The following is a 14,127-nucleotide window of genomic DNA, read 5'->3' on the forward strand; positions in this document are numbered from 1 at the left end:
CTGCGGCGCCTGTTAGAACGGGGTACAAAAACACTGGACTCAAATGCAACGACTCATATTTTAATGAGAAAAATAAACCAAAGTATTAACAAAAATCACTCTTGCGAGGACAAAACAAAACTCTTGATATCAAACAAAACAAAACTCTCCTCTCTGGTATCCACTGGGTCCTCTGGACATATGAAGCACACTGAAACAGACGAACTGGCACAAGACAAGGGAGACAAGGACTATTTAAGCATGAGGTGGAAACAATCAGGGGCGGGGCAGACGCTGACGATGGCGGGAAAACACCCAAAGTGAGGAAGTAACAAGGTCTGAAAAGAAAGACAGAAGTAAGTAACAAAATAAAACAGGAATGGGAAAACGAGACATGACATGAAACATGGGGACTTGACTAGAGATGACAGACATAAATAGACAGACAAGACGTGAAGTAACATGAAAACCTGACTCTACAACCTGACTAGACTTGGAAAGACATAAATACCTGACTAAACGTGATAATGACAGACATAAAACAAACACAATTGACGAGACACCACAGCGCCCCTGCACACACACTGTCCCGTCCCTGTTTCTGACACTCATTCCACTCATATGTCGACCTGTGGGCCATCAGATCAGGCTTTACCTGCATTGAGTCGATCATCAGGATTATAAACACACTTTTGCATTACAATGAAGTATTTTCTGCAAAGGACAAGTGAAACAAAGTGAGTGCTTCCCAAGGTTTCTAAACGGCTTAATAACAACCACCAACCAGTAATTAAAATGTTTCTGTACCTTCCGCCTGTGTGGGACTTTGATCCTATGAACACCTTGAAAAAACAGGGAGAAATCAACTCAGTCCAAAGCAAAAGATTATCTGATGTATTGTCATATACAGTACAATGTTGTCGAGGTGGTAGCTGTACTTCATTGTGCTGCTTCTTTAAACTACTGATGTATTTGACTGACTTGGTGACTTCTCTTATCCAATTCTGAATGAGCTGTTGGCTTATGGCCCTAAACTAGATATATAGTATATCAGTGCTCTACGTTTCCTCTCCCATTTATCATCTCATGGCCCTTCAGGATTTATGGGAGCCTTTTGAGGGGAGCCCCCGCCTAGGTTGATACCGCAGCAATAAACAGCCGGGTATATAAAGGGTTTACATAGGTCCGTCTGCAGCAGCTACAACCGTAACACGCTGCTTACATGTAGGACTTTGAATTAGAAAATGTTTCATGTATACAAAGTATTCATGGAGTATTTATACATTGTTGCATCAAGGTTTTCCATCGAGAATGTGAGATTACACGAATGGTTGGTTGAACAATCTCAGAGGCAAAAGTGTGTGAGGCTTTCTGGTAACTAAACGCTAAATGGTGGGACTTCTTGGCAGATGTGGGGAGACAAAGAAGACGTAAGGACACGCTAAGATAGGAACAGGCGAAGGGACGGAGCGGGAGTAAATCTGGGTCTGGCTTCTCATCGCTGGCGAGCGCTAATAAAGGCTGCCGTTGGTTGTTATGAAGTAATATATGTGTCTTGTGTGTTTGTGTTGTTGCACGTGCTTATTGTGTTAGCAAAGTGTTCCATGCAATCGTTTTTTTGATTGTAACATAATCGTGACACATGCACAAATACATCCATCCAAATGTACAACAGCGGTGTAAAAGTGAACTGCACTCTGAAACAGGGGAGGTGCTTGATTTGCAAAATGACTGATCATCACATAATATTGCCTCAAGACTATTTTCAATAAAATAAAATCTGCAAATGAAAACCAACAGTATATTGCAGTTAGCTAGCCTCAGAGTTCTTACTCTGCTTTGTTTAGATACAGTATCTTGGCCCAAAACCATCTGTGATGGTGTGTGAGCGTGTGCGTCTGTGTGAGTGTGTGTACCTAGGAACTTCACCAGCAGTGAGTGGGGGAATCTCTTCAGATGTTCCATGTAGATCTTCAGGTTGCTCAGAAGGAATTTGATTTCCCTTTTGTTCTGCGTCTTCAAAAAGAAGCGTTTATCATTCCTGAAAGTTCAAGAGCACCAAGTGAGAACATTTCTGTATCAGTTATCCAACTAGCCACTCAAAGAAAGAAGACAACACATTTGTTACATCTATTTTTGTCTCATATTTACTAACACCAAATACTCAGTCGTGATGTAATCTGTCCCTCTGCTCTGAGATGAAAGAAGCATTACAGTGACTCAGCATATTGAGTGGTTCCGTTGTGATTCTAATCAAAAATATAAGTGACTCAGAGGAACCATCATGTGTGTTATTGAGTTGGAAGGTGACTCACGTGAGGAAGAAGTCGGCCTTGCTCTTGGAGTTGCTGATGAACTGCAGGTAGCAGCTGCTGGAGCTCAGAGACTGCTGGTACTCCTGCTCCGAGACCCCCAGAGCCCCCGCAGAGGGAGAACACCGGGCCCGCAAAGGTCTCCATAGTGAAGTCCTACACACACACACACACACACACACACACACACACACACACACACACACACACACACACACACACACACACACCACACACACCACACACACACACACACCACACACACACACACACACACACACACACACACACACACACACACACACCACACACACACACACCACACACACACACACACACACACACACCAGGGTTTGGAGTGTTACTTTAAAATGTAACATCCACAATAAATGTAATCAGTAACCTACTCTGAGTATCAAAATATAAAAGTGATGTTATCTGATTACTTTTGTTAGTTTTGGATGACCTCAACATCAAATTAAATGAAATATATAAAAAAAAGAGGAAAATAATATCAATAAGATGTTTTTTTTACTTTAATGTATGACAGTGTAACCTTAGAAAAGAAGGAACAAAGATACTTCATTTAAATGTAAGTAACAGTAATATCTAACAAATATTTGTTTAAGCTTTAATGTATTTTAACATTAATCAAAGCAAACTGTATTTTAGTTTAATAAATCAGGTGTCCGCCCTACTGCATTAAAAATACCTGTATTTAAAACTAAAGAAGAATTAAGTAGCTTCAATATAACCCATAAGAAAATTCAGTTAGTCTACCTAGAATATATCCATCTTTATTTCAAAATATTGCAACACTGTCATCCTGTTAGTAATCTATTGAATAATGTTATCTTTTTTGTATCCTGATTACGTCATGACATGTAATCAGTTACTCCCCAAGCCTGCTAACTATATACTGTGGTGAAAACAAGAATAATGAATTTGAGGCCTGTTAGTGATGGAGACACATCATCCACCTACCTTATGAATCTGAGTGACCTCTGATCTGTAATCCTCATCAGACAGTTCATTCTAGAGCGGGAGAAAGTGCAGAGATGCCATTAAGATTAGAAGGATTCGTTATTTAATCATTAAGCTAAATCAAGGTATATATACAGTAACTGTTGTACATATAACTGCAGGTTTTAGATACAGTATATACATAAAGTAAATTCATTGTATAGAAACTAAGTATTGAAAAGAGGAATGGAACTTAATACAAACACTATAGCTGCTGCAAATCAATAATCCCTGCTGACTAAGCACTGTGGCCAAATGAAAGATTCAAAATGCCTGGCTGAAAAAAGAAATCCAAAAATGTTGTTAATAAGTACGATGGGACATCATTTTCCATGCCCCATAATAACATATCACAACACAGAAAACAAGTCAATACAAGTACAATTGACTAGCGATTAGCGACAGAGCAGTAGTAGCAGCAGAACTGTAGTCTCATGATGATATTCACAGGAAGAGTGAAAACCATGACCTGCTGGTGGCATCAGAGGATCATCTGAGTCATTAGGATTCATCCTCAGGGACCAACAACTAAGGATGGATCCAAAGTGGTGGACTGACACGAGCGTAGCTAGAAATCCAGCTAGAGTGAGTTCAAGCCACATGTGATCTGCAGCAACACATGCTCCACAAAGGCCCACTGAGTGCTGACATGTGCCTGCTCTCTGCCACTTTTTTTGTCAGTATTTAATGATAAATAGTTCCTTATAATATTTCCTAATGACAACATATATAGAGAGAAGCAAATGGGTCCAAGGACAGAACCTTGCAGCACTCCATGATTGAGTGTGGATTTCATTGAACATGAGCAGATACAAACTGAAGCCGTTCTGGTATCAAAACTGTGTTCATTTACAGCTAATCAAATAATGAAAACAGCATGATTGTGTCTCCTCTCTTAACAGATACCAGTATCTGCTTAAATAGATGTATAAGTATGACAATGTTGGGACATGCTGACACACTTGCTTTGACCACTGTAACCATGGCTACCCTCAAAACAACTAGGAATTCAATTTATGGATTAGAACTTCTAATGTAGACCATGCTGCAACATTACCTTTCCTTCATTCATTTTTCTGATAATACACTAAAGTATTTTCTTTAAACATAGAGCTTGTTCCTTCATTCAAACATAATGTAGCACAAATATGTTACGTCCAAATCTACAATTACGTTTTATAAAGCTGACTGCAAATACTGGCTAAAAATGTGTTACGTTAGAAACAATAATGTCATAAGAAAAGCCACCATAATAATAAAATACAATACAATATAAACTAATAATGGAAAGAGGCAGTGGCTCAGTCAGTAGGGGTTTGGAATGTGAGCCGCATGGTCGCCGGTTCAAGTCCCCGACAGACCTAAATATGGAGTGTGGATGATGCTTGGAGAGGTCCCAGTTCACCTCCTGGGCCCTGCCGTGGTGCCCTTGAGGAAAAGTGTAATGCTCAAAATACTAAACAGATCACCCATTGTAGCCATGCCTCATATCCCTCTATTTCATCCCTGTTACAAATAAACAGGGCTGAAATTAGCTGCAGCTTTGTAATAGATTGTTTAGTGAGACCTGTAAAGACACCATTGCAGTAGTCCAGTCTACTGAAGATAAAAGCATGGACAAGTTTTTCCAAATCCTGCTGTGACATTAGTCTTTTAATCCTAGATATATTCTTTAGGTGATAGTAGGCTGATTTAGTAACTGTTTAATGTGACTGTTGAAACTCAGGTCAGAGTCCATGACTACACCTAGATTTCTGGATTTATCTGTTGGTTTGAACATTGCAGACTGAAGCTCAGCGCTAACTTTTATACGTTCTGCCTTGGCTCCAAAAACCATTACCTCCGTTTTGTCTTTGTTTAATTGGAGAAAGTTCTGACACATCCAGTCATTGATTTGTTTAATGCACTTACTCAGTGTTTGAATTGGAGCATAGTCTCCTGGTGAACTGGTTATGTAAATGCGTGTGGTCATCCGCATAGCTATGGATACTTATTTTGTTGTTTTTCATTATCTGAGCTAGTGGTAGCATGTAGATGTTAAAGAGAAGAGGCCCCAAGATGGAGCCTTGAGGTACCCCACATGTCATATTTGTCAACTCAGATGTGTATTTATCTATAGAAACAACATTTTTTCTGTCCTTTAAGTAGGATTCAAACCAATTTAGAACTGTTTGCCGAAGGTCCCACCCAGTTTTGTCGTCGGTCTAGTAATATGTATAACAGTAGATTATGATAAAAACATGCCTCACTGTCTGGCAGTCTGATGGACAAAACTCTACGTTCTTGAGACCTTTTCCCAACATCACATGGCCCACGTTCACGAAGACACATCCGTGAGAGGAACTTTACCGAGTCCCGACCAGAAGTGGGAGAAGTATTCAGATCTTGTACTTAAAGGTCCCATGTCATGCTTTTCCGGGTACTACCCGTCCTCTTGTGTGTTATGAAGGTTTTTGTGCATGTAAACGGTCTGCAAAGTCACAAACCCTCAAAGTACACCCTGTAGGGAGTAAAACTCTAACACAGAAAATACCTGTCCCAGAACGCCTCGTTGGAGATTTTTTTCTTTCTTGCTGGGTACAGTGACGTGCCCATACCTAAATGGACCAATCCGTGGAGCTCCTCACACACGCACACTCTGTGGTGAAACTGTGACGTGCTGGGGGGGGGGGGTGCTAGTGGAGCCTCGCAGCGGCGAAACTGTGGCACGCTTACACTGTAGGTGCGCCGCGTTTGGGGTGCGGGTGCGAGTGGAGCCTCGCAGATGGGGGTGCTGCAGCCCCCTCACCCCACGCAGCAACCACCAGTAACCCAGCTCACACTGTCCGCTCCTCACAGCAGCGAGCCACGCAACGTCCCGCCAACACGGTACCCAGACCCCACGCAGCATTCTCATCTGTTTGTCATTACTGGTGTCATTTTCTGGTTGCTAACAAATGCCATTGTAACACATAATCACTGATGTTCCGCTGTAACGGTGGTGGACTAATCAGAACAGAGTGGGCGAGCTGACCAATCAGAGCACAGTGGGCTCATAGGGAGGGGGGGGCAGGAGCTCCAACAAGCCGTTTAGGACAGAGAGTGAATACATATACTATTCAGAGATGCTGTGAGAAACCAATGTGATTTTGGAATATTGCACAATGTAAATCTATTCTAGTAGACCTCAACAATGGAATTATGATCAGTAGGAAATGGCCATGACATGGGACCTGTAAATAAAAGTAGAAGTACCAGAGTGTAGGAATACTCTGTTACGAGTAAAAGTCCTGCATTCAAAATGTTAGTAGTAGTAGTAATAGTAGTACTTATGTAAGTAAAAGTAAAATCATTAAAGTGTTCTCAAAGCTGGTGAAGGTGCAGCTAGTTTGAATGACTTTGTATACTGCAGGGGTAGCTTGTGGATTTACTCCAGGTGGAACTAAAGTCTGATTTAAGAGTTGATTATATTTCTGATCATCAATCCAAATCTGTAAAGTAACTCAAGGTATTCAATAAATGTAGTGGAGTAATAGTATACCATTTGCGATATTTGTGATATTCAAGTAAAGCACTTCAACATTGTAATTTAATAGAGTATTGGAACAGTAGAGTAAATGTACCTACTAACCTAGTTATTCGTATTCATATTCTGTACAAACTGTAAAGTCCACTGAGACAAATGTAAGATTTGCGATATTGGGCTATATAAATAAACTTTGATTGATTGATTGATTGAGTTACTAACACCACTGGACATCCTCCCTGTGAGCCCATCTTATCACACATCATCTGTGTTGGACCTTAAAACATAGTGTTCCTGTGTCTAATCCCTGCAGCCAGGTACCAACATTTTTAGTCACATAATAATAATAAAAATTCATTACATTTATTAGTGCGCTTTTCCGAATGCTCAAAGCGCTTTATATTACATATTACACATATCACAACATGTAACAGTGAATACTGTGGACAAAACCACATAACCAGGAATTGTGTGAAAATTGATGTCAAAATTAAACTTTATCTGTTATATTTGAACGAAGTAATGTATTAAAAAAAGGGAAGGGGTAAAGAATCTTTAGCAACTGTATGTCAAAAGTAATATTCGGCGTGTTTGTGTGTGGGGAGGGGGGTGTTGTGTTCTGTTGTGTTTTAGGGACTCTGCCGATACAACACAATAGTTGTTGTCATGCAACAGCCAGCTGACTCAGCAGTGTGTTGGTTGGGATTAAGGTCATGTGACCGTTCATTCAGCAGCAGGGTGGACTGCATACCGCTCTCCAAGCCTTGTTTATGAGGGGATTCTTTTCAGCCATGCTATTTGTTCATTTTCCCATAAAGGAGGAAAATCACTTGTTAGAGGAAGCTCTTTCACAATGTTTCATATCAATGTCTGAACGTCACAACATCTTATACAGATGTAGGTTACAAAAGATTTCTAGGTGTTAAGGCTCAGAGAGAAGATAATTGCCCCTACATTCAATTCTGTAGGAAAATAAACCTTGGTGTTGTTCCTTCATTCAAACATAATGTAGCACAAATAAGTTACGTCCAAATCTACAAATTACGTTTTATAAAGCTGACTGCAAATACTGGCTACAAATGTTTTACGTTAGAAACAATAATGTCATAAGAAAAGCCACCATAATAATAAAGTACAATACAATATCAACTAATAATGGAAAGAGGCAGTGGCTCAGTCAGTAGGGGCTTGGAATGTGAGCCGCATGGTTGCCGGTTCAAGTCCCCGACCAGACCTAAATATGGAGTGTGGACTGGTGCTTGGAGAGGTCCCAGTTCACCTCCTGGGCCCTGCCGTGGTGCCCTTGAGCAAAAGTGTAATGCTCAAAATACTAAACAGATCACCCATTGTAGCCATGCCTCATATCCCAATATTTCAGCCCTGTTATGCTGCGCTCACACCGGACGCGATGCGAATATTCGCATCGCTCTAAACGCTCGAGTTTCACTTCGGCTGCCAGCTGTGTTTACTCGTGTCATTCAAACAAGACGCGCTGGCTCGGGAGCTACAACTACGACAAAATGAACATATTTTACCGTGATTTAATTGTAATACACGTTTCTAAATGATGCCGAAGTAACAACATACTGATACCGGTTAGTAGAAACCATGAATTAATGCTTTGACAAGTCTGCAGACAGACGGCAGGCGGAAAACTTTTAAAATGTGTGTTTTCTGAATGAAGATCGGGTCGACCAGGGTAAGCTAACGTTGTATATACTCCGTCCACACTCACAACAACGGCCTACAGACATAAATAAACCAGCAACTGTATTCGCCATGACACAGGCAGTCTGTGGTTTGTACTTGTTTATCTTTTGTCCAGTTTCTGAACAGATATGAGGAGCTGTGAGCTCTGAGTGCTAACTGCTAACAGCTAACGGCTGATGTTTTCTGGTTGAACGTCAGTGACGGCAGGCTGAGATCTTCACCGCTGATTGGCTACCGCGAGATCGCGTCACGCGAATATGACGCTCGAGTTGAAGCCCCCTTGGAGCTGCTTCTGGCCACGCCCCTTTGGAGCGTCTGCATGCAAGCAGTGATCTCTGTGAAGAGAAGGCTGTCAGCAGAAACTCAGCTCAACGCTGTCGTGATTAAACGCCATATTAGGTTCCAAACCACATCAAGCATTATTTCTGAAACAGTATGGACCTATAACGCTTTCTCTCTCGCGGGTTTACCACAAGGACAGTACCTTTTATACCTGGCTTCTTTACACACTCTCTCAGTGCAGTGTTAGCGATGCTTACTGATGTAAACACAGACCATATTACTTCCAAAACACGTCACGCATTGTTTCTGATACAGTGACGTTTCTGATAGGGGGCTATCGGTTGGTTGGGCAGGATGTTGCCAGGAGTTCAACGTAAAGCCAGCCCACATTTTAGTAATGTCGTTGTGACCAGAGGCCCTGGTCCCACATCTGGATCCACTCTTCCTATATGAGCATGCATCTATTACATCTTGACACACGCCATTATTAAGATATGCGGGACTTATGCAGGTTCTAGGGAGAGGAGGGGGAGCAACAGGGTCCAGTGCCCAATGAGCTTGGAACCCCCTGTGGCCCCCCTCCAAAAGAAGATGATTATAACGCAATCTGTGATAAATGTGTGGCAAATACAGTACTGTGCAGTAACTTACTGTTTTTTTTTCATTGGAGTGGGTTACAAGCAATTAAAAATATATCTGTTTTCATCGAACTGCTTATATTCACAGGACCACTTTCTACTCACTCTTGGTGCATTATCAATGGTTCTTTGGGAGGCTGCTGCCAGACCCTCCTTCATCATGCAGGTCAGGCTGTAGAACTCGTGCTGCTCATCGATCTCAAACAGGCCCAGAAGCTTCCACTGCTGCCTCAAACCCCCCCACCTCTTCCTCTTCACCGTGCAAGAGCGCTGGCGGTGGGCAGACCTCCCCAGGCTACCGTCAGCCGCTGACATCTCCATCCTAGGTACAGAGACAGCAACACAGAACATATGACGCTGAAGCTTCATAACACACAAGAGGACGGGTAATTACCAGAAAAGCATGACACCTTTTGTAAGTCAGTCTGGTCTGTCATTGGTTAGTTCCATAGCAACAAGCCTTTAAAGCCCTTCCCCATGTTTCCAGCGATGCTCACAGCTTCACTTTGCATTTGGCGGTGAAACAAAAGCAGTCCCTGTTTGATGGGCCGCTCGAGAGTCTAGCCTGATGGATTTGAACATTTGAACACATCTTTGAACATCGATGTTCTGGAACAAAGACTGCTGATTTCAAGAGAAAAAGGGCTGATGTTGTTGTGGATGCCGCCTTGGGTTTTATTTATATACGTTGACTTTATGTTAACGCCTTGGATTCTTTAGGGTGGTTGCACCGTGTGCATATCGGGTCAGATCAGTGGCGTAGCCAGGAATTATTGTGTGGGTGGGCCTGGAGAAATGTAGGTGGGCCAGGGGGAGACATATTAAGCGTGGGGTCTGAGCTGAAACTTCTTTAATGATTTTAATGATTTTTTAATGCACTAATTGAACATAAGCATAAATTAGCAGTGAAAACTAAAATATAGGCACGGCGGCCTCAGCATGTGTGTAAAACTGACATCCACATGACTAGGGATGGGTATCGTTAAGGTTTTAACGGTAGGCTTACTACTACTTTTATCGATACCGCTTATCTGTCCGGTCTTTTAACGGTACTCTTATCGGTTCTTTTGGAGAAAAAAACAAGGTAAACTAACTAAACAAATTGTTAACAAAACTAACATTGCTTTTTATTTAAATTAAATACATAATATTTCACATCAAAAGAAACAACAATGTTTTAACAAATGGTATTAAATAATCTGATGACAGAACTGTAAACAGAATAGCTGAAACTTTAACAAAATAAATAGCTAATTTTCCTCTAATCATTAACCCATGTTTGTATCATTGAGTTAACTCTTTTGGTAACGAGCATATAGAATACTCCAACACAAAGTATGTGCATGAAGGTTCTGTGGTTATTTAACTAATATCACCTGATATAGATGCAGCTAGCGAGGAACTGGGCCCTTAGCTATCTGATTCTGACCAATCACAAGCCAGTGCGGCTTCTTTACATTTCAGATTCAAACAATGGTCTACCTAACGGACGGAGCTTTGTTTCTAATTCAACAGATTTTCCAGACTGGGTGACCTTTAAGGTCAACGATGGAGTTACAGTCTCGCCTGCCTGTCTCTGCGGTCCCATTACCTTCCTCCCCCAAACATCACAAGGTAAGGTACGTTTATTTCTACAGCACATTTTCCGACACAGAGGCAATTCAAAGTGCTTTACATCAACATAACAAACAAAAGTTAAGAAAGAAGACAAAAGAAAGAACACAACACATAAACCCAATGGAATAACAGATTCATAAAAGAGATAATAAGCAGTTTGAATCTACATTGTAAACACAGATGATGCTGCAAGAGGTGTAATAATCAAACTAAGTTAAATGACTTCTGGGTAAGCAGCAGCACAAAGAAATGTTATTAACCACGACTTAAAGGAACTCAGGGTTGGTGAGGACCTCAGGTTTTCTGGGAGTTTTTTCCAGATGTGCAGCGCGTCAAAACTAAAAGCAGCTTCTGTGCGTTTGGTTCTGACCCGGGAACAATGAGCTAGCCCCCCCCCCCCCCCCCCCCCCCGGGGATCTCAGAGCTCTGGGGGGCTCGTGACAGAGCAGCATGTCGGATATATATTGGGCTCCCAAACCGTTTAGTGCTTTATAAGTTAGTAATACAATTTGTAATCGGTTCTTTAAGCTAAATCGTGTGTTCCAAACACAATACTGCACATCTCAATTAAAAAAACACGCTACTTTATCAAAACGATTGGCTTCTCGTTAATAAACGTATGTTCACTAAATGTCTCATTTGTAGGCTACTACTAGAATAGTGTTGTTTCCAGGAATTCTAAAATATACGCCTGTGATATTAGACTTTGGTTTAACAGTCAGCGATACATCTCATCAGAAACCTCATAAGAAGCGCTCACCATGTTTTACATTCTGTCAGAATGAGCAGAGGGATGCTCATAGAAACAGCTGACATGCAGCTGACATGCAGCTGGTCAGAAACCAGAACGTGACAGACTGCAAACTGTCAGCACGCTGCTTCTGAAGAAATGCTGCGTGCCTCAGGCCAGAGCTAGTTATTGAGAGAGACTGGAGGATGTGTTTGCACAGTGTAACATTTGATGGCTCACTTTACACCCTAGCTGATAGGCTGATATGATCCAAAGTTCCAATCATATATTCTTGTTCCAGTGAGTTTCATAAGTGACCGAATATTCAAACTGGATACTTATTGAATGTGTGGCTTGAACATGATGTAAAAATTTGCAAATACAGCAATTTGCAGCAATGGAAGAAGTACTCAGATCTTGTTCTTGAGTAAAAGTAGAAGTACTCAGATCTTGTACTTGAGTAAAAGTAGAAGTACTCAGATCTTGTACTTGAGTAAAAGTAGAAGTACTCAGGTCTTGTACTTGAGTAAAGTAGAAGTACTCAGGTCTTGTACTTGAGTAAAAGTAGAAGTACTCAGGTCTTGTACTTGAGTAAAAGTAGAAGTACCCAGATCTTGTACTTTAGTAAAAGTAGAAGTACCAGAGTGTAGGAAGACTCTGTTACAGTAAAAGTCCTGCATTCAAAATGTTCCTCAAGTGAAAGTAGAAAAGTATTCTCATCTAAATATAGTGAAAGACAGTAAAAGTAGTCGTTGTGCAGATTGGTCCATTTCAGAATAATATATATGATATGTTTTATAATGATTGATCATGAAAGTGTTCTCAAAGCTGGTGAAGGTGCAGCTAGTCTGAAGTACTTTGTAGACTGCAGGGTAGCTGGTGGATTTACTCCAGGTGGAACTAAAGTCTGATTCAACACTTGGTTATATTTCACATCATTCATCCACATCTGTGAAGTAACTAAAGGGATTAGATACATGTAGTGGAGTAAAAGTACACCATGTACCTCTGAACTGTAGTGGAGTAGAAGTACAAAGTAGCAACACACCACCCCACTGGAAATGTGTGGTAAAATGGGACCATTGCGTTCCCCGAGCGTTTGACATGAGGTCCAACAACATGTCGTTGTCCTGCCATCAACACATAAAGCAGGGATGCTGAGTGTGCAGCTGCTGACCACACAAAGCCTGTTCAGTCATGGATCACACGTGGAACTTCAATGTGGGCCAAGCCCCCAACACCTTTTACAGCACTACTGGAGCAGATGTGGAGGAAGAACTCATATGTTATGTAGTGGAGTAAAAATGCCTCCAAAATGAGTAAAGTAAAAGTATAAATAAGCATTAAATGGAAATACTCGAGTAAAGTACAAGTACCTCAGTTACTTCCCACCTCTGTACAGGGGTGAAGGAGTTTATCAATCTGTACTTATATAATATTTCACACAACACACTGACTAGTTCACTTTACAGAGTCATGGCTGATGGTGAGTCATTGTTCTTCTTCTTCTGACTTAGCATTGTACTTTATACTAATGAAGCCGTTCTGTGCAATGAGGCGCGATGCAGTGACAGATGCATTAGTCACAAGAACATATATCAGTTCGGAGCATTTTTCATGTGCCTCAGTGTTGAATGGAAACACACTGTGACTCAGTAGCCTATATGTGGACACAACTGGTGATAATGAGTAAGTTCATCCCAGTAAAAAAACTATAAGCAGCATTTATCAAAGGATGCATTACACTGCAGTTTAAAGCCAACATGAAAAGAAAGCGTTACTTGCCTCAGTGCGCTCACGGACTTTAGATGAGAGGGTCGCGTGGCCGCTGAGCTCCGTCTGTCCTGTCTCCGCGTGTGTGTGTGTGTGTGTGTGTGTGTGTGTGTGTGTGTGTGTGTGTGTGTGTGTGTGTGTGTGTGTGTGTGCGTGTGCGTGTGTGTGTCACGTGTCAGCTTGTCGACAGACTGACGGTTTGCTGACATTTGGAAGGCTCCTCAATTCTCAAATTTCCCCTCCTCGAATCCTCCGCTCGCATCTCCTGTGGGCGGGACTAAGATACGAGGATAGGAGGGGAAATTAGAGAATTGAGAAGCCTTCGTGGTCTCGCGCAGCGGTCACACCCACACACAGCAGCACCCTGCACATCCACTGCAACAGAACTCACACACACCACACACACACACACACACACACACACACGCACGCACGCACGCACGCACGCACGCACGCACGCACGCACGCACGCACGCACGCACGCACACACACACACACACACACACACACACACACACACACCACACACACACACACACACACACACACACACACACA

General features: G+C 41.8%; 1 protein-coding gene across 1 annotated transcript in view; it reads right to left on the reverse strand.

Moving 5' to 3' along the window:
* pip5kl1 (phosphatidylinositol-4-phosphate 5-kinase-like 1) overlaps positions 1-13,816 on the reverse strand; it is a 35,849-nt gene extending 22,033 nt beyond the window's left edge. Inside the window, 8 exon segments of the mRNA XM_034096197.2 lie at positions 639-693; positions 764-821; positions 1,896-2,020; positions 2,295-2,408; positions 2,410-2,447; positions 3,276-3,326; positions 9,555-9,771; positions 13,582-13,816. Of these exon segments, the coding sequence (XP_033952088.2) occupies positions 639-693; positions 764-821; positions 1,896-2,020; positions 2,295-2,408; positions 2,410-2,447; positions 3,276-3,326; positions 9,555-9,771; positions 13,582-13,778 (855 nt within the window). The 5' untranslated portion in view covers positions 13,779-13,816.
* Between the last annotated feature and the right edge of the window lie 311 nt (positions 13,817-14,127).

The sequence above is a fragment of the Pseudochaenichthys georgianus genome, chromosome 12 (assembly GCF_902827115.2).
Source record: "Pseudochaenichthys georgianus chromosome 12, fPseGeo1.2, whole genome shotgun sequence".
NCBI classification, from domain to species: Eukaryota; Metazoa; Chordata; class Actinopteri; order Perciformes; family Channichthyidae; genus Pseudochaenichthys; species Pseudochaenichthys georgianus.